Source organism: Dipodomys merriami, unplaced genomic scaffold (genome assembly GCF_024711535.1).
Source record: "Dipodomys merriami isolate MVZ:Mamm:240054 unplaced genomic scaffold, mDipMer1.0.p SCAF_106, whole genome shotgun sequence".
NCBI lineage: Eukaryota > Metazoa > Chordata > Mammalia > Rodentia > Heteromyidae > Dipodomys > Dipodomys merriami.
The window spans coordinates 95,059-114,794 of NW_027202338.1; the positions used below are offsets into that span (position 1 = coordinate 95,059).

General features: G+C 52.5%; 1 protein-coding gene across 3 annotated transcripts; it reads right to left on the reverse strand.

The window, feature by feature from the left end:
• Positions 1-1,457: 1,457 nt before the first annotated feature.
• On the reverse strand, positions 1,458-19,479 carry LOC138812255 (cation channel sperm-associated auxiliary subunit gamma-like). 3 transcript variants are annotated; one of them, XM_070000317.1, is made up of 29 exons: positions 19,407-19,479; positions 17,736-18,051; positions 17,598-17,651; positions 16,787-16,931; positions 16,550-16,676; positions 16,293-16,362; positions 15,242-15,397; positions 14,313-14,484; positions 13,079-13,216; positions 11,602-11,661; positions 10,734-10,856; positions 9,892-9,942; positions 9,656-9,785; positions 8,680-8,791; positions 7,476-7,634; positions 7,260-7,366; positions 6,682-6,895; positions 6,365-6,427; positions 6,063-6,261; positions 5,825-5,943; positions 5,611-5,691; positions 5,462-5,518; positions 4,165-4,321; positions 3,909-3,972; positions 3,715-3,810; positions 3,363-3,452; positions 2,153-2,245; positions 1,961-2,060; positions 1,458-1,871 (listed from the first exon to the last, which is right to left on the reverse strand). In XM_070000317.1, exons 2-29 carry the CDS (start codon positions 17,991-17,993, stop codon positions 1,611-1,613), a joined length of 3,456 nt encoding a protein of 1,151 aa, XP_069856418.1. In that variant the 5' UTR covers positions 17,994-18,051; positions 19,407-19,479; the 3' UTR covers positions 1,458-1,610. The 3 variants fall into 3 exon arrangements, with proteins under 3 accessions (XP_069856418.1, XP_069856419.1, XP_069856421.1); XM_070000318.1 differs by lacking the exon at positions 19,407-19,479 and adding an exon at positions 18,463-18,556; XM_070000320.1 differs by lacking the exon at positions 9,892-9,942.
• Between the last annotated feature and the right edge of the window lie 257 nt (positions 19,480-19,736).

A 19,736-nucleotide genomic window follows, 5' to 3' on the forward strand; every position in this document is an offset into this window, starting at 1 on the left:
CTAAAATTAAAAATGAAATGCCTTCTGGAGATTATTTTTTGTCCGTTGTGGGGCTTGAACTTGGGGCACTGTCCCTGATCTCTTTTGATCAAAGCTAGCACTCTACCATTCTATCACTTTGTACCACATCTCCACTTCCAGTCTCCCTTGCTCTCCCTCCACTGTGGGGCTGGATGCTGTCCCTGAGCTCAAGCCACACAACTGACAAAAAAAAGTCTCACAGGGACTTTTCTGTCCAGGCTGCTTTGAACCACAATCCTTACAATCCTTACATCTCAGCCTCCTGAGTAGCTAGGATTACAGATGTGAACCACCAGCGACAGCCAGAGATTTTTTGTTGTTGTTGGTTGTGGGGCTTGAACTCTGGGCCTGGGCACTGTCTCTGAGCTCTGCAACTCAAGGCTAGCACTCTACCACTTGAGCCACAATGCCACTTCCGGTTTTCTGATGGTTAATTGGAGATAAGAGTCCCATGGACTTTCCTGCCTGGGTTGGCTTTGAACTGTGATCTTCAGATCTCAGCCTCCCAAGTAGCTAGGATTACAGATGTGAGCCACCAGTGCCTGGCGCCAGCTAGAGATTCTTTTTTTTTTTTTTTTGTCAGTCATGGGGCTTGAACTCTGGGCCTGGGCGCCCTCCCTCAGCTCTTCAGCTCAAGGCGAGGACTCTACCACTTGAGTCACAGCACTACTTCCAGTTTTCTAGTGGTTTATTGGAGATAGGAGTCTCACGGACTTTCTTGCTCCGGCTGGCTTTGAACTGTGATCCTCAGATCTCAGCCTCCTGAATAGCTAGGATTACAGGCATGAGCCACTGGCACCCAGTGCTAGAGATTCTTAAATCTTTCTGTTTTGACATATAGAAAGATTCTTTTCTCCATGATAATCTTAGTTTTTTGTTTTTGGGTTTTTTTTTTTTTTGGGTCCAGTCGTGGGACCTGAACTCTGGGCCTGGGCGCTGTCCCTCAGCTCTTTAACTCAAGGCTAGTGCTCTACCACTTGAGCCACAACACCACTTCCGGCTTTTTTCTTTTTCTTTTTGCTTATGTGGTGCTGAGGAATCAAACCCAGGGCCTCATGCATGCAAGGCAAGCGCTCTACCACTGAGCCACCTTCCCAGCCCGATAATCTTTGTTTATCTCAACATTCCTACTGTCAATCCTTAGCTGTTTATTTCAGCATTCAGTTCCTAGCTAAAATGGGTTGCCAAATGGTCTCAGAAATAGACCTTGAGAATCTCCATTCTGGAGGAAGTGATACCCCCTTTTCAAAACAATAGTGAAATTATGATTAGCAGTTCTGCTTCAAGGTCCATTTCTTTCTGAATTAGGTGGTCATAAGACCAACACACAACCCACAATTTGTCAGGTGGCAAAGAGAAACCTTTCCAATTTCAATCACCAATAACTTGTACAGTTGGGGTGGTAACAACAAATTGATCATGTGCCTTCTCCTTGGTCCTGAAATGAGACTTTTATTTGGAGTCTAAATAGTGAATATTCAAGCAAAACAGAAAGGCCAGCCTGGGAGAAAGCTGTATCAAAGAGAGGTGGGGGGGAGGAATGGGGGGCTGAAAGTAGATGAGGGTTGGGGCAGACCAGAGACTCAAGTCTATGACTTCTTCCCAGAGGTTGGCTCAGGTTCCTCCTTTTCCTGGAACATTTTGGAGGGGGCCCTGTAGCTCTCCGGGAAGCTCATCTGGGAGGCCATGCTGAACATGGCCGTGGAGGTGGCATAGGTATAGTAGGACTCTGAGGTCATTACATTGTTGATCTTCCAGCGCAGTGAGTTCCAAGCAATCACCATGTAGGGCCACAGGAGGGAGAAGGTGAGGTAGAAGATCACCAGGCCCATAAAACTGCTGACCGACACCTATAGACACCAGACAGTAGGGCTGGGTGCTCAGCCTGGGGGGACCCCCCTTGCCATGCACAGCTTGGTATGTCCTGGACTTCACTCACCATGACGATGAAGAGGGCCCGCTTGTTGCTGAGTGGGAGCCCGTGGATGTGCAGCCAGAAGGTGAGCTGGTAGTCACAGTATGTGCTCGAGTCTACATCTCTGGTAGGACATGGGGGTCCCAGGAATGGGAGAGAAGTCAGGTCCCACATAGGACACCATCAACTCCTTCCCAGCCCACATGCTGAGCTTACCTGTTGCTCACCAACACCTTGAAGTAGAATTCAGGGGGAAAGATGCTTGAGGGAATGATGTCATGACATGGGGAGTTCTGTAGACACAGCCACCTGGGAGAACAAGATCAGGCACCTGTGCCAGCCCCCTCCTGACTGTATACCACCCCACCCCCACCACTCCCACTCCCTCCTGAGCCCTGCTCAGTGCTGACTCCATCTTCTCCAGTCTCATGCATTGCAGGCAAGTGCATCACTGCTGAGCCACGTGCCCAGTTCATGGTCTCTGTCTTCTCTCATCCATTGCTTCATGCCTGTGTCCAACAGGCAGAGCTGGAACATTTGGCAGGCACAAAGTGCCAGCTCCTCTATCTTCTTCCTCTCTTGGTTCATGACTCAGTAAACACAGGCTGAGTACTGAGCAGTTGGTTCCTTGCTTCGTTTGCCCACTGCCTTCTTACTCATGGAAATGAGCTATTGAGCCCCCTCTATGCTAATGAATTCCTCCAAACTTTTATCCATTTGCTAACTGCTTTGTTTAGCTGCCAATCAATGCCTACCATAAGTTACTATATACAAGTGTTGATTCTTTGAGAAAAGACCGTGATGAGTCCATTCAAGATCTGGTCCTGTAAGGCAGGCAGATCCCATGGGAGACATGGGCAGCGCCCATCTCCGGGACCTGGATGCAGGTGGGACGTGCAGAGGGCGAGGATGGTCAGGCACAGGATGTGTGTCAAAGGGAAAGGTTCACCAGATGGGTTGTGGAAGTTTAGGCAGAGGATGGGAAGGGGAGGCTCAGATGGAGGGTTCAGGACAGGAGGGACATATGGAAATCAAGCAGAGGCAACCGTTGGGTCCTAAAACATTTAGGTATACCATCAATCACATAGGGACACCAGAAGGTGGTCTCCAGAAGGACAGGAGGGTCCAGCATTCCAGGTGAAGTGGACTGATATGCAAAGCTTAGTCCTCTCTGCGAACATGAAGGTAATCAGCTCTGTTGGCAAGATCTAGAAGCTTTTCAGAGGCAGGAAGGATGGCAAGACTGATGGGTATGGGGTGTTGTCATGCCCAAAGCCAGGCATGGTGTGGTGCATGTCTGTCATCCCAGCACTAAGGAAGCAGAGGCAAAAGGATGGCAAGTTGGAGACCAGCATCGTCTACATAATGAGTTCCAGACCCTGGGTCAAAAGAAAAGGGAAAAAGGTGGGAGGGGTCTATGACTCACTCGATGCCCAAGCTCTTGTGGGACAAGATGTGGAAGGCCATGTCTTCTGTGGTCCTTTCAGTCCTTGTGTTCCAAATGAGGCTCTCAGTCCTGGGCAGAACCATATAATCTCAGCCTGGGCAGAGCTCCCCAGGAGCTGCCAGTCCCAAAGCCTAGCCCAATGGGTGAGGTCAGGGCATTGGTGCACAGGGCTGAGGTACTAATGGGTGGTATCCTGGGGTTTCCATGTGGGTGGGATCTGAGGTTCCCAGGAGGTTCAATCTGGAACAGCCTGTGTGACTGGGACCTGGGTGGGGCCGGCATGGGAACTGGGGTATCAGGGGAAAATGGGCTCAGTCTGCATGGGGCTCACTTGTCCAGGGGACTGTTGTAGCGGTAGATTTCCTCATCGCTGTAGTCCCTGACGTTGTCCATTGAGGACCCGCCACCCACAACCTTCATCACGTAGCTGCCAGAGGCACAAATGCAGAGCCCCAAGTCCTACATCGCTCTCCCAGTCCTTCAGCCTTCCCATACTCCATGTCCTCTGGCTAGCCTTGACTTTACCTGCCATTGAAACTGCCCGAGTCTCCCGTCACCAAATCTTGAATCAGGAAGAAGGGGTAGAACACTGGAGTTGGAGGAGGTTCAGAAGAGGAGAAAAGGAATGAACTTGGTCTGGGAAGCTGAGGGAGGAGATGGGGGCTGGGGAAGGGCAGCAGGTGGAAGGGGTTAGAGCAGGGGAGGGGGGATGTGGGGAAGGGAGCCAGGAAGGAGAGATGTGGCAGAGGGTGAAGTGGTAGGGGAAGGATGGGGTACACACTGTCACGGAAGAGAAAGCAGGGCATCTCAGGGTCACTGAACACACAGTCAAAGTAGTGTTTGTTCTGCTGGCGGTTGTATTCCAGAGTATAGGTGATATCAAAGGCTAAGCGCTTGCCTGGGGGGCAGCCAATAAATACTGGCACCATCAGGTCGCCCTGAGCAGGAGAAAAGTCTTGTGCTTGGGGGGGTCCTTGTTGTGAAAAGGGTTTATTTATTTATTATTGTGGGGGGGGTGGGTTGTGGGGCTTGAACTCTGGGTCTGGGTGCTGTCCCTTAACTTGTTCAAGGCTACACTCTACCACTTGAGCCACATGTCCTCGTTTGGCTTTTGGGTAATTAATAGAAGATAAGAGTCACGTGGACTTTTCTACCCAGGCTGACTTTGAACCTCCACTCTCAGATCTCAGTTTCCTGAATAGCTAGGATTGTAGGCGTGTACGTGGCTTTGTTCTTTGCTACTTTAACTCAAAATAGAATCAAAGGAGCTGGGGGGGGGGTTTGGGGGAGTGGGGGAGGACTACTACAATTGCCTTTTATACCTGGGTCACTCCAAGTCAGGAAGGGGGAGCCCTAGGGTCTGTGTGTTGGCAACGCTCAGGAAAATGGGAGAGAATGGGGACTCTGTGGCAGCTCCTTCCTCTACCACTTTGAGCTCCTGGTGCTCCCCTGAGCAGACATCTGTCCTTTTCTGAAACTCCCCATCTGTCCGTGTGCAAAGGAATCATTTTATGTGTAAGCAAGCGGTGAAGAAACAAGTGCACCCTCCTCAGCCATGAGCACAGAACTCAAGGGGTGCAAATAAAAAGCATCATGAGGACTGGGAATGTGGCTTAGTGGTAGAGTGCTTGCCGAGCATGCACGAAGCCTGGGTTCTATTCCTTGGTACCACATAAACAGAAAAAGCTGAAAGTGGTGTTGTGGCTCAAGTGGTAGAGTGCTAGCCTTGAGCAAAAGCGGCTCAGGGACAATGCCCAGGCCCTGAGTTCAAGCCCCAGGACCAGCCACCTTGATACATGCAGACATGACTGCAGAAAGCATCCGGGGGAGCACATAGTGTTATGTACAACCCACACAGCTGTGAAGGAGGCCCTTCTGAAAATGGGCCTGGAGAGTAGTAGTGAGGAGGTAGGAAGTTACATGAATGAGATGGAAGGAAATTATGGATGACTTAGTGGAATTATCTGGGTGGTCTTGGCAATTGGGCCTGCTGAGACCCTTCCTCTTTTCTTCCTTCCCCTCTTGTCCCCTCCCTCCCCCGCCCTTCCCAGCACTGCCACTCTCCCAGGCTCCAGTACTTGCATGATCAGCCCCTGGTTTGTGTTATGGAAGCAGTAACCGGAAGATCCCAACACCTGTGGGTGGGAACAGGTAAGTACAGTGGGCTCCAAGGGTCCATCCTCTCATCTCCTTCCTGTCCCGCCCCTCTAGACTGAAGATCACACACCTGGATCATCATGGCAGTTTTCATGAGGTGATGTCCACTAAGGCCTTGGTCATAGCAGTGCCGTCTGTCCATGAGTGTTATCTGAGGGAGGGGGGAGAAAAGGGCACAAAGGCCTCTCCAAATGCCACCCTCCTCCATTTCTTCCTTCTCCTTGTTCCCTCCTCCTCTTTTCCCTCCAGCAACCCATCACTCAGCTGCCCCCCTGGAAGCTCACCAAGAATTGCACAGAGTTTCGATTAACCAGGACCTTCTGCTGCACCAGGGCCTCGATGCACAATGGATCTGCCACTACCACGCCCAACGCCAGCTTGCTCTGTACCTGAAAGGCCACATCTGCCACAAGCCAAGGGAGGGGGGACATCACAACCTAGCCTAGACCTCAGCCTTACCCCGTTGTGGGGGGGGGGGCGGCTTGGGGATGCTGGTGTTCAGCTCAGGCCCCGCCCACAGACCCAGGTCAGATGGCATTGAGAAGGAGTCTCCCTGCGCCGTGAGGAAGATGCTGAAGGTGTAGGTGGTGCCCTTGTCCAGGAAGATGCGCTCTGGCAGCTGATGATTTGGCCTGAGATTGTAAATCTTCTCGTAGCTCTCCATGTCAATGTGCACGCCGCCTGCGCTGCGCCAGTTGCTTGCCATGTAGAAGAAATAATCCTGAAGAAGTAGTCATCCGCCATGAGGTGAAGGGGAAAGTCAGAGGGGTGTGGGGGGGTGTCCCTGGGTACCTCTTTTCCCCATCCCCATTCTCTCCACGAACCTCATCTTGCTTCTTGTTTTTCCACCAGCGCCAGGTGGGGTCATGCTCGGGATCCGCGTAAGGCTGCAAGGATTGTATAACACCATGAAGGGGTGACCCAGAGGAGAGTGCAGCTTTCCATCCAGCGGGTCACACCCCCAAAAGCTCTCCTCATGACCCTCCCGCTCAGTCTTGTCCTGAAGGCAGGGTCTTTGAACTTCAGAGTCTCATCACACACGGGCTCCTCCGCGCAGGCCCAGCTTCTGGGCTGAATCCCTTCCTGCAGTCTAGGATATCATCCCTGGCCCCAGGGACGGAGCCAGCTTGTAGGCACCCACCTTGTCATATTTGGAGTGCAGCCAGAGCAGGTAGTAGACCAGGCCTTGATAGACTGCCAGTGACTTCTCATTGTGGAAGCCCGAGGGATCCATGACAAGCGGTGGCCGAGCTAGGTAGCGCTCCTCCCGCGTGTAGGCCTGTGGGTTGGGCACATCCTGCAAGCGCATCACCACGAAGGGACAGAAGTCGATGAAGGAGAGCTTCAGGTGGCCCCTGGGCAGTGGTAGTAGGGGATTTACATATGGGGGGGGTGACTCTTTACATTCTTAGTATAGCAGTTTCCCCCCTCTCCCCCGGCTCGGCATTAGTTTCCCACCTCTACACTGTCTGACTTCCCAAATCGAATTTACTTTTTCCACTCAGCATCTGGGTGCCTCTGAGGCCTCTGGACACATCCCCGGGCCGTCCCCCTCCCTCAGACCACAGCTTCCTTGGCTCCACATCAGTGCCCACTTTGCTTGTTGTAGCTGACCTCTTCTTCCTCTCTTCTAGCCTCATGGCCCCATACCCCCTCTCCCCCACTGTATTACCCCCTCCCAGCACTTTCTGATCTACTCAGGGCTCTGCCTCTCCTCACCCCTGTCGCTGCAGTTGGTGGTCTGTCTGCTGGTACATCAGCAGCTTCTCCACAGGAATCAGCCGCTTTATTATGCGGCCCTTATTCTCAGTTTTAATGTATACAATCTATGGGGTGGACGGAGCAGGGACAGCATGTGAGCAGGGGTAGGGGCAACTACTCTGGAGGATCACCCTCACCACCACCACCATGTGTGTCATTAGCACCACCTGGTACCTGGTACAGCAGGCCCCGTTCGTAAAACAGGGTGATCATGGTTTCCTCAGGGGCAAAGAGTGGGGAGTGATGCATGTTTTGCAGGCTGACGTACATGTCCCAGCCCCTGGATGGGAGCAGCCTGTACACTGTGTAGCTGCCCTCGTGCAGGTACCAGACCTGAGGGGCCAGAAGAGACCAGGTGACTTATACAGGGCCCGCAGGGACCTGTGATTCTGCCTCTGTTTAAATTTTTTTTTGGGGGTGCTATTCCTGGAGGCTTTGAGCTGAGGGCTCTCCTTTGCCTGTTTTTGCTCAAGGTTGGCACTCTACCACTTGAGCCACACCCTTCATTTCAGGCTTTTTGCTGATTAATTGGAGGCATGAGTCTCTCAGATTTGTCTTCCCCCGCTGACTTCAAACCAAGAGATCCTCAGCTCTCAGCCTCCAGAGTAGCTAGGGTTACAGGCAGCATGGCCCCCAGCAACCAGCTAAAGCTTTCTGAATGCATACACCCCTATTCCTAAAAGCCAGAGGTTCCTGGGGATAAAGCTCATGGGTCTTCCTACTCATTGTGGCCCCTAAGGGTCTCTCCATACCTGACCTCAGTTTCCCATCTATGTGCTAACAGACTCACCCTATCTCTGATTTTTTTTTGTCAGTTATGGGACTTGAACTCAAGGCCTGGGTGCTATCCCTGAGATCTTTTGCCCCAGCACCACTTTCAGTTTTCTGGTGGTTCATTGAAGAGTCTCAGGGACTTTCCTGCCTGAGCTGGCTTTGAATCTGGATCCTCAGATCTCAGCCTCCTGAGTAGCTAGGATGACAGGTGTGAGCCATTAACCCCCCAGCTCCCATTTCTGAGCTTAACCCTTCCTCCCCTTCCCACTTCCTGAGCCTTCAGGCTAAGTGATCTCCAGCTTCTAAGCCCTCCTGTCCATGAGGCACACCATGGCACACAATTCCGGTGTCATTTCCTCCATGACATCCTGGCCGCTTGCGGTAAGTACACAGTAAGTGCACAAAATACTTGTGCAATGAACAACTGCATCATAGTATGTGGTCCCTGAACGTTTCATCTTGTTTTCGCTGTAAATGTGATGTTGGATCAGGTTCCCTTCCTCTCTGGGTTCCCTCAGGTTTCCTCCCCTTTCTCACTCATCTTGAAAGTGAAGGAAGGCTTGGGGCTGGGCAGGGGGGGGGGGAGAGGAACTGGGCAGCTCACCTCCTCTGTGTCTGTGACCATCACCAGATCCCCTTGGAATGAGTTGACCAGGAATTTGATGAATAACTCCTTGGGAAAATCCGCCAGGTAGATGAAGTTTTCATTATTGTAGCTAGGGGGGTCAGGGGTAGCAGAGGTAAGGAGGCAGAGCACAGGCATGGCTGGGCTATCCAAGTATCCCAGTCACCTGACTCAAGGCCTAATACAGCACAGGACCCACCCACTCTGGCCTTGTACTAGCCACGGGAGTGAGTGGACAGGAAACCTGGGAGTCTAGCTTCTGCTCCCCCCAGAACCACATTGTCCCCAGACTCTCCCCTTCCCCCTGGGGAGAACATCAGAGCATGTTCTGGGTGTGTGTGTATGTGCACACACATGTACCCGTGAACTTGGGACCTGGGTGCTGCCCCTTAGCTTTTTCCATTCAAGGCTGGTGCTCTACCACTTGAACCACACTTCCAATTCTGGACTTTTTTTTGCTGGTTCACTGGAGATAAGAGTCTCCCGGACTTTCCTGCCTGGGCTGGCTTTGAACCACAATCCTCAGATCTCAGCCTCCTGAGTAGCTAGGATTACAGGCATGAGCAACCAATGTTCTTTTTGAGTGGTTTGGGGACCTAGCTTTGAGTTTAAACAAGGGCTCCCAAGGCTGAAGCTGTGGATCAGAGGCAGAGCACTTGTCTACCATGTGGGAGATGCTGAGTTTACCCCCAGAATCTCTAAGTGCTCTCTCTCTCATATTTAAAATGAGTAGAAGCTACAGTGTATCTATATCTATCTATATCATACATACATACATCCTCATCATACATACATACATTTTCCACCTGGGTCCTGACCATGCCAGCCTACATCTCTCCATACAGTTCAGGTGACCTTGCAGTGTCCCCTGACGCTTGGGGACTTTACAAAGGGGCTTCACCCTAAGGAGAAGAAGCCTCCCGGGCTCCTGGGGTAGGGGGCCAGCATGGCCTACCTCTGCAGGAGGAAGTTCCCCCAGAGGAACAGCAGATTGTTGAAGGTGTTAAACAGCATGCCCCTGGGGATCATGGGCGTGTTGGTGTAGGCCTCTGACCCCAGCATCATGAGGAACTCCAAGCCCCTAGCTGATGGGAGCAGAGGAGGGAGGGGGAGAACAGAGCTGGCAGAGGTTTCCTGGACCTTTCCTGGCCCCTGCCCTCCCTGGAGGCCACCCTGCCTTCCCCACTTTACCATCAGGGACGAACTCTGGGAAGTTGTAGAGGACTTCTAGCTCATCCTTTACTGCAGGGGGAGAAACAGCAGGACCTCCTGAGGCCCTGAGCTATCCAAACCTGAAGCCAGTGCTCAGAAACCCTCTTTCTCCTCCAGTAGCTTCCCATGTGGGCCAGCATTTCCTGCAAGACATCCTGCCATCTCAAGTCCATAGGGCTAGCAACCTGTCTCCTCTGATGCCCTGGCTATGGTTTTTTGTTTTGTTTTTGTTTTTGTTTTTTGTCGGTCGTGGGGCCTGAACTCTGGGCCTGGGCGCTGTCCCTCAGCTCTTCAGCTCAAGGCGAGCGCTCTACCACTTGAGCTACAGCACCACTTCCTTGTTTTGTTTTTCTTTTTGGTCGGTCGTGGGGCTTGAACTCTGGGCTTGGGCACTGTCCCTCAGCTCTTCAGCTCAAGGTGCGTGCTCTACCACTTGAGCCACAGCGCCACTTCTGGTCTTCTGGTGGTTTATTGGAGATAAGAGTCTCACAGACTTTCCTGCTTGGGCTGGCTTTGAACTGCAATCCTTGGATCTCAGTCTCCTGAGTAGCTAGGATTACAGGCATAAGCCACCCAGTGCCTGGCAGGCCAGAGGTTTTGCAGTGCGCAACCTGCACAACTAGCTCAAACAAAGCAGGCCAAAGCCAATGGAATCTCCATCTTTTAAGTCCCTGAGGACTTTTTCTATCTCTAGCTTCTACTCATCTCTCCAAACCCTACCCCTCTGTCTTTCTCCAGCCCACCAGATTTCTCCATGAAATCCAAGTTGTCCTCTAGGCCACCTGCACCTTTCCCACCACCCTCTGAGCCGCCCTGATTACACATGTTATAGCTGGACATGGTGTAGTATTTCTTGTTGGAGTCCGGATCTGTGTTCTGCACCAACAGCCTTAAGATGAACTCGGCAGATATCATGGCCACCCAGATAATGGAGCACTTGGCAACTGAAAGGGGGGAGCAGCCAGTGCTCAGTGCTCATGGCTCTCCCTGAAACCTCCCCCAGCCCCATTCCTGGCACAGCCATGCCCCTCCCAGGAATTCCCCACTCCTTTCTTTTTTTTTTTTTGTCGGTCGTGGGGCTTGAACTCTGGGCCTGGGCGCTGTCCCTCAGCTCTTCAGCTCAAGGCGAGCACTCTACCACTTGAGCTACAGCGCCACTTCCGGTTTTCTGGTGGTTTTATTGGAGATAGGAGTCTCACGGTCTCTCCTGCCTGGGCTGGCTTTGAACCGAGATCCTCAGATCTCAGCCTCCTGAGTAACTAGGATTACAGGCGTGAGCCACCAGCGCCCGGCTTCCCCACTCCTTTCTGAGACCCTGGTCCATCTCCCTTGCTCTCTCCCTGTCTGTCCCCCGCCTTCCCCTCTCTGATACTGGGGTTTGACTGAGGGCCTTGTTTGCTCAACTGGTGCTCTACTACTTGAACCCGTTTTGTTTTTGTTTTTTCGTTTTTTTTCCTAGTTATTTTGGAGGTGAGAGTTTTTCTCTGTTTTTCCTGCCTGTGCTGGTTTCAAAGCTTGATCCTCCAGATCTCATCCTCCTGAGTAGCTAACATTATGGGTGTGTGCCCCTCCCCTCCCCAAGCACACCTTGCCTAAGGTGTCTCTTTTCCATTCTTCCCACCCTTCCTCTCGCTCAGCCCCCACCCTCTCACTCTAGCCCCTCCCCCTTCCCGGCTGAGGGATGGTTACCATTTGTCTTTTCGCACACTGACCACTGCTTGGGATACATCTCGAAGAACACCTCACCATCTGGGGAGAAAGGCAGGATGCATGCTTAGGTCTCTCCTGGCCTACCCTATCTGCCTGGTACCCCACCCAAGCCGTGTTCCTGGTTCATAGAAATTCACTGGGGTCCCCCACAACCTGAATATGGTTACAGGAATGGGTGCAGGCTTGGGCATGTAACCCAGTATGGATCAGAGCTGCTTCCATTTTCTTGGGAGTAAAAAAGTGATGGGTTAGCCAGGTGCTGGTGGCTTACACCTGTCATCCCAGCTACTCAGGAGGCTGAGATCTAAGGATCCTGGTTCCAAGCCAGCCTGGCCAAAAAACCTGAAAGACTCATCTCCAATTAAGCAGCAGAAAACCAAAAGTGGTGCTTAAAGTAGTAGAGTGCTAGCCTTGAGCAAGAGCTCAGGGACAACACCCAGGCCCTAAGTTCAAAAACCAAAAACAAAAACACACTGATGGGTAACGTGATCCTGAGTTCATAAACACACACACACACACACACACATACACACACACACACACACACTTTTTTGTTGTTGGTCATGGGTCTTGAACTCTGGGCCTGGGTACTGTTCCTGAGCTCTTCAGCTCAAGGCAAGCACTCTATCACTTGAGCCACAGCACCATGTCCGGTTTTCTAGTGGTTAATTGGAGATAAGAGTCTCATGGACTTTCCTGCCCAGGCTGGCAAGCCATGATCCTCAGCTCTCAGCTAGGATGATAGGTGTGAGCCACTGGTGCCCAGCTTTATTTTATATTTTTTGGGGGGTATTGAACTCAAAGTCTGGGCACTGTCCCTGAGCTGCTTTTGCTCAAGTCTAACCCTCTACCACTTGAACCATAGCTCTATTTCTGCCTTTTTTTTTTTTTTTTTTGTCAGTTGTAGGGCTTGAACTACGGACCTGAGTGCTGTCCTTCAACTCTTCAGCTCAAGACAAGCATTTCACCACTTGAGCCACAGTACCACTTCCAGTTTTTTGGTGGTGTATTGGAGATAAGTCTCACAGACTTTCCTGCCTGGGCTGGCTTTGAACCAGGATCCTCAGATTTCAGCCTCCTGAGTAGCTAGGATTACAGGTGTGAGCCACCAGCACCCGGCCCATTTCTGCCTTTTGGGTGGTTCATTGGAGATGGGACTCTTTCCTGGGCTAGCTTCAAACAGTGATACTTAGATCTCAGCCTCCAGAGTAGCTAGGTATTTATCACCAGCACCCAGCTAAGCATGCTCTTAAGTCCACATGTTCTCAGCTTTACATATAAGGAGGACGTAGTAGACCCTGCAAGATGCCTCATCATTATGAAGGCCTAACCCCTTCCCCTACAGAGCCAGGATGACCCTCACTGTGGGTCTTCTTCCTGTGGCACATGGTAAAGAATGAGGGCCTCAGGAGTGGGACTGGAGGCCACTGCTGGGCTCCCAGGTGCCTATCCTTACCTCTGATAGTCATAACGTGAACATAACCCTCATGCTTGCCCATGGTCAGGGCAATAACGTACTCGGAGCCATTGCTGTCGAAATGCACTGGGCACAGCTTACTGATGCACTCGTTGGCCAGGACTCGAACCCAGTTGCCTAGGGCACACAAGCATGGGATCTTAGTCCAGGCAGTCAGACTCATTTCATTCCTTTGAGCTAAGGAAGGCTGCTCTTTTCCTCTCAAAGTTCCTGCCAGTGCTATGAGCAGCCTTCCTTCCTCATCTTCTGCCCACCAGGTCCTGATTGAGCTGACTCCTCCCATGCTTTCCCTTGGCCAGAGCAATGGGTTGTGACCCAGGCATGTGACTGAGCTGGGTAAATCAGACACCTTTTGCAATTTAAAACTACTTAACAGATGCTCTTTCCTGTAGCAAGTGAGGGACAGCTACTGGATAAGGAGAAATGTCACCAAGACATCCATAAGGGGGAGACTGTCCAACAGTGAAAGTGAACTTCTGGATCCAACTATGCCTGAAACCCACATACTCCTTGTCTTGTCATCCATGTAAGTAATAACAAAACCCCATCTATTTTATATTTTGTTCATTCATTCGTTCCAGGACCTCACTATGTATTCCAGGATTCGCTGAACTTGTAGTATCCTCCTGCCTCTGCCTCTCAGTTGCTAGGCCACCAGGCCTGGCTACTCTTTGTCCATTTTGGTTAATCTCCTTTGGGCTTTTCCTCTTCAAGATTCTCTTTTACTCCCTCCATCTATTCCTTTTTTTTTTTTTTTTTTGCCAGTCATGGTACCTGAACTCTGGGCCTGGGCACTGTCCTTCAGCTCTTCAGCTCAAGGCTAGCACTCTACCACTTGAGCCACAGCACCACTTCCAGCTTTTTCTGCTTATGTGGTGCTGAGGAATCGAACCCAGGGCCTCATGCATGCAAGACAAGCGCTCTACCACTGAGCCAGCTTCCCAGCCCCCTCCCATCTATTCCTATCCCAGCTATTTCCCATAGCCTGCTCTTAGTTCCCAGGATGTTGTGGCCTGCAGAGAGGAGGGAAGGGTCCCCTGAAGTCTTCCAGACAGTGGAGGCATGAGTCATGACTGGGGGAGGTCCTGCCCTAGCCTGCCCAGGGCAATTCCAATCAGTGGCTTCTGATAGGTGGATTCCCTTAGGTGCTCTTGTCCAAGGACTGCGTTCCCCCCCCCCCTCCCACCATGGTATCCCAACCTGGCCCTCTTACTGCTTTTGTGTTTTTTATCCAGGACTGTGTGATAGTTTCCTGTAAAATAGTAGACCAGCTGGTTCTGCCGTATGAACAGAGTGGTTTCGGTGGAGATAGCATCGTGGATGGTGGCCGAGAAGCCGGTCTGGGGGCAGTAGTGGGAGCCCACCCAGCAACTGTCAATGCTCAGCTGCAAGGAAGCAGGCGGGGCGCTAGTGAGTGATGACTTTGACCACAGCCCCTAAGCTTTGCCTTGGGGCGGGGGGCGGGGGGGGGGTGATGGGCGGACAGGCTGCTCATCCTGTTCCCCTAGCAGCCCCATCACCACTGGTCAACAAACTTCCCCGCCAGCAGAAGCCAAGGAAGCAGACCAGAAAGATCTGAGCCAGTTGGGGCCCTGTATGGCCGCCACATTTGAGCAGTGCAGAGTATGCATAACCGCGTTCAGCAGTCCCTGTGCCCACAGCTGCAGTCAAGGTTGTTTAAATGTGAATATAAAACCTCTCATGCATGGCTGAAGGCACACTTTTATTTTATTTTTTGCTAGTCCTGGGGCTTGAACTCTGGGTTTGGGCTCTGTCCCTGAGCTGCTTTTGCTCAAGGCTAGCACTCTACCACTTGAGCCACAGTGCCACTTCTGGCTTTTTCTGCCTATATGGTACTGAGGAATCAAACCCAGGACTTCATGCATGCTAGGTGAGCACTCTACCACTAAGCCACATTCCCAGCACATCCTCAAATATTTCAAGAGTCCTCATGCCTGTAAATCCTAGCTATTCAGGAGGCTGAGATCTGAGGGTCTTGGTTCAGAGGCAACCTGGATGGGAAAGTTTGTAAGACTCTTATTTCCAATTAACCAGACAAAAAGCCAGAAGTGGAGGTGTGATTGGCCATAGGACCCTGCCCCAATTCAGACGCTTTATCCCCCATTTACCTGTACCACTCACCTCTACGAGGGAGACATCCTCGAAGTTGGTGTCTGTTATCAGGATGACTTTCTCGTTGGGAATGCCACCCAGGATGAGCACGGGTGAGTGGCCCAGAGTGCACCTCAGAGGCCTCGACGAGACATTCTCAAAGTGCCAGGGCATCATGTAAAAGAGCTGCCAGCGAGGGGCAGGAGGCTGTTCAGCACCCTGCCATACCCCCACTCTACCTAAGTCAGGCAAAACCCCAAGTCCTCACCCTGTCCCCTATGACTGCCCCCCTCAACAATATGCTGTTATCTCCATGACTTCCTGTTGTTCTTCCTTACCTCAGGGCCTTTGCACTGGATCCTCTATCTCCTCCATCCATATGTAGGTCCCCTCTTCTCCTCTAGGTTCCATCCAACTGTTTCCTACTTCCCAAAGATCCCTCTTTCTGCACTGCACTGGCTCTGCATCCCCGTCCCCAGGCCCACTCCTTTCTAGGCTCTGTTTCTCTCTAGAACACTCTCTACCTTTCAGGAACAATGAATGGATGGGTGCTCATGCCACTGCTTTGGTGCTCATCTCTTCCTTCCCCCACCCCTCCCTCCTAGCTTGTCAGCCCAGGTGGTAGGTGTCAGGGACTGTGGGTTCACTCTATGTTCTTATGGTATCCCAATGTATTTCAGGAAGGGCCTGCTGAATGGATGAATGGATGGATGAATGAATTTGGGAACAGGTGTCAGGCAGACAAGGTTTCAGGCCTTCTGTCAAACAGAATAGGTATGTGAGTCCAGGAATGGTTACGCACATTTCTAATCCCAGCTGTCCAGAGATACTTCTGTGAAGATAGAACCTGATCTTCTTGTACGTAGGAAAATGTATCTCCCAGAGCCTGGCACCAAGGCAGTGTGTGTGTGTGTGTGTGTGTGTGTGTGTGTGTGTGTGTGTGTGTGTGTGTGTGTGTGTGTGTGTGTGTGTGTGTGTGTGTGTGTGTGTGTGTGTGTGTGTGTGTGTGTATAGGGGTGATGGCCCCAACCTGACATGGTTTGACAATCTTGTCTCCTCTTCCCACTGCCCAGGTGCTCACCTCATCTCCTATAGTGAACTGTAAACTGTTCTTCTCTGACTTCAGGAAACCATTGATATTCATGTAGAAGCTGGCAGCAGGTGCAGGGCAGGCCCATGTGAGGGTTCTAGTCATGGGGGCTCCCCAGCTGCCAACATTCCCACCCATGTTCTCCCTCCCTTGGGGCTCCCTCCTTGCTCCTGGTTGAGGGACAGGGGGGAGGGAATCAGGGCTCAGCAAATCTCTGAGGGAACCCGGGATGGGTTTGAATCAGGTACCTTTTTGGAGGAATGAAGGGCCCCAGCCCGTTACTGTCGACATCCACTCGCATGACAGAACTGCCATTCTTGAGGGGCATGGGAGTGTACCAGCTCATGCCACACACCTCGCTGGCCAAACATGTTTCTGGTGGCAGGAGAGGGCACTGAGGTATGGGAGTGAGGCTCCAGGAGGAACCCTCCTCCAGGTCTAAGCACACTGGCAGCTCCTGCACCTCCCCCCAGCCCAGGGGGCACCTTTGTTGCGGAAGGGGGCTGCCTCCATCTGGATCTGCAACTGTTCTATCTTCCAGCGGTAGAAATTGATCGGGGACTGGAAGGTGACCAGCACCAGGGGCTTCAACCCCATCAGGTGGGCCCTGCGGACCAGGTCATCCGAAGGCTAAGGGGGTAGACAGCCTTAGGTAACTAACCTTAAGACAGCCCTGCCTTGAGACACCCCCCCCTCCTCCACCTTCTTCTTCTCCTCCTCCTCCTCCTCCTTCTTCTTTTCGCTAGATCTTGAACTCAGGGCCAGGGGCCAAAATACTGCCCCTTAGCTTTTTTATGCAAGTCTAGTGTTCTACCACTTGAACCACAGCTCCACTTCTGGCTATTTGGTGGTTAACTGGAGATCAGAGACTCATGGACTTTCCTGCCTGGGCTGGCTTTGAACTGTGATCCACAGATCTCTACCTCCTGAGTTGCTAGGATTACAGGCTTGAGGTACTGGCTCCCAGCTTTAGATAAATCTTGAATCCAGGGCTGGGGATGTGACTTAGCAGTAGAGTGCTTGCCTGACCTAGCATGAATGAAGCCCTAGGTTCGATTCCTTGGTACCACATACACAGAAAAAGCTGGAAGTGGCACTGTGGGCTCAAGTGGTAGAGTGATAGCCTTGAGCAAAAGCAGTTCAGGGACAGTGCCCAGGCCTCAGTTCAAGCCCCAGTACTGGCAAAAAACAAAACAAAACAAAACCCACTTAAATCCTGAAGGCCTGCAGTGTTGCATGGTTCTAGAGAGATGGGGGAAAGTCAGGCTGCATCAGCCCACTCCCTAGGACACTCACCTCTCTTTTACAGGAGTAGTTGACCTTCAGATAGTAAGGGAAGCCCAGGTATTTCTGTAAGAGAGGTGGACCAGATGTCCAGATCAACACAGCTTCCCCTCCCCCCCCCACCTCTTTTCTCCTGCTAGGTCCCCTCACCTCAGTGGGGTCAATGGGTGAGTCAGTTAGCAAGTTGAACACGTTGGCCACCGTGTCTTCGGGCTCTTGTGCAAAGAAGCGGACAGTGGAGGTAGCCTCCCCGACTTGGTGGAACTTGTTTAGGACCACCTGCCAGGTGCACTGCTGGAAATCATCCTGAATTGCCCACAGCCTCCAAGAAAACAGGAGTACCAGCAGCAGCGCCCACGGTGCCCATAGGACGCCTGCTGTGGGCCACACAGGGCTGGCAGGGGCCATGGCTGGGCACCGTGCAATGTAGCTAGAACCTGGAGGACGTGGAGATCAGCAGCCGCCTCTGCAGGACAGACGGACCTCTGTGATCCCACATGCCCCTGAGCCCGCGGCCCCCCCCATCCTACCCTTCCCAAGGTGTTTTGCACCTGGCATCGCCCCTGCTCTGCTCCTGGCTGCCAACGCTGCCCTCACTCCTAGCCCACCCCCCTGCTCTTGCTCAGGGCACCTCTCTGTCTCGGTTTCTGCTTTCTTGATCGGATGGCGCTCCACAGGCTCCCACCGTCCTTCTCCAACCCACGATCTCACTCTTATTCTGGACTTGCTGCGCCGCCTCTCACAGCCCTTCCTGTGCCTCTCCGCTCCTCATTGACCCTCTTGATTCATTCCTACCCTGCCCAAGACCTTCATCCTCTACTTGATCTTATTCTCCCTCCTCAGTCCTCTATCCAGGCTTTCTCCATGCCTGCCTTACCTCCTGTCCTCTCCCCTAAGCTTGGGGCTTATTCTTGCTCAGCTTTTTCTCCCCGTACCACCACAGCCTCCTCCGCCAGCCTTTTCCTCGGGTCCTAGACCAGAGCGTTGAATCCTGCGTGCTCCGCCACCACGCCTTTCCTCTGCCCGGCCCTCCCGTAGCCACGCCCCTCCGCTGCCCCACCAATTGCGGCCCTTCCCATAACACACCCTCTGTCCCGCCCCTCACACCAGCGCACCCTCAGGAGGTCCCGCCCTCTCCTATATCCACGCCCCCAGCGGCCCTGCCTGTCGTATAGCCCCTCCCATAACCGCACCTCTGCCCACTCCCTCGTAACCCCACTTCCTTCAGCATGCCCCGCCCTCTCCCGTGGCCACACCCCTCGTGCGGCCACGCCCCTTGGCGTACTCTTCCCTCTCTCCTCGCTCCACCCTTTCTCCTCAGGGACCCTCTCTTATTGAGATTTCTTACCCCTAGCTGCCAGACCTCTACTCCCCTTTGGCTACCTTTTTGATCTTGTTGTCTTTAGCGAACCCTCTCTTCCCAGTGGGGTCCCGCCTTACTTCTGGGTCTCCTTCCCATGTCCCTAGCCCTCTCCTTCCCCACACCATACTACCTTCGAGGTGCTCATCTTCTCTCCATCCCCCTCCCCCCGCCCCACTGCAGCATCCACCTGTTCGAAGCAACCTTTCCATGAACACCTGATAGATCTATAAGCCCCACCCTTTGCAGCCTCTTCTCCTCTCCCCACTTCTGTTCTTAACCACACCTTGCCCTCTCCTTTTTCATCTCTCCGTGAACTCTGCTGGGTCCCACCAATGTACAGCCTTCCTCCCTCTTCCCCCCACAACCTTCCCACACCTTCCCCCACCCAACTTCCCATCTCTCTTCCCTTGCATCCTCAGTCAGAACGGCACCGCCCACTTCTCCCTGCCTTGCCTCACCAGTCAACCGTTGCTGAACAGCGCCCCCAACTTGCTCCGTCTCAAAATGGCTGTCCTCACTTCCACAACCAACGTCTGCAAGTCCGGAGACTTGCATGCGCAGCCTGTTTCCATGGTAACGGGCATCGCCCCCTCCCCTCCACTGAACCCCAAAGGCCGGTAAGATGGGTGACCAGGAGAGGGTGCTGGAGATGAGAAAGTGTGCGAAGGAGGCAGCAAGGACTTCTTAATAGCTCCCTTGGCTGGGGCTGCTATTCCTATTTGCTTGCAGCTCAGAGGTTCTACTCCTGAGTGGCTACAAATATGAGGATTGCAATTCAGGCACAAAGT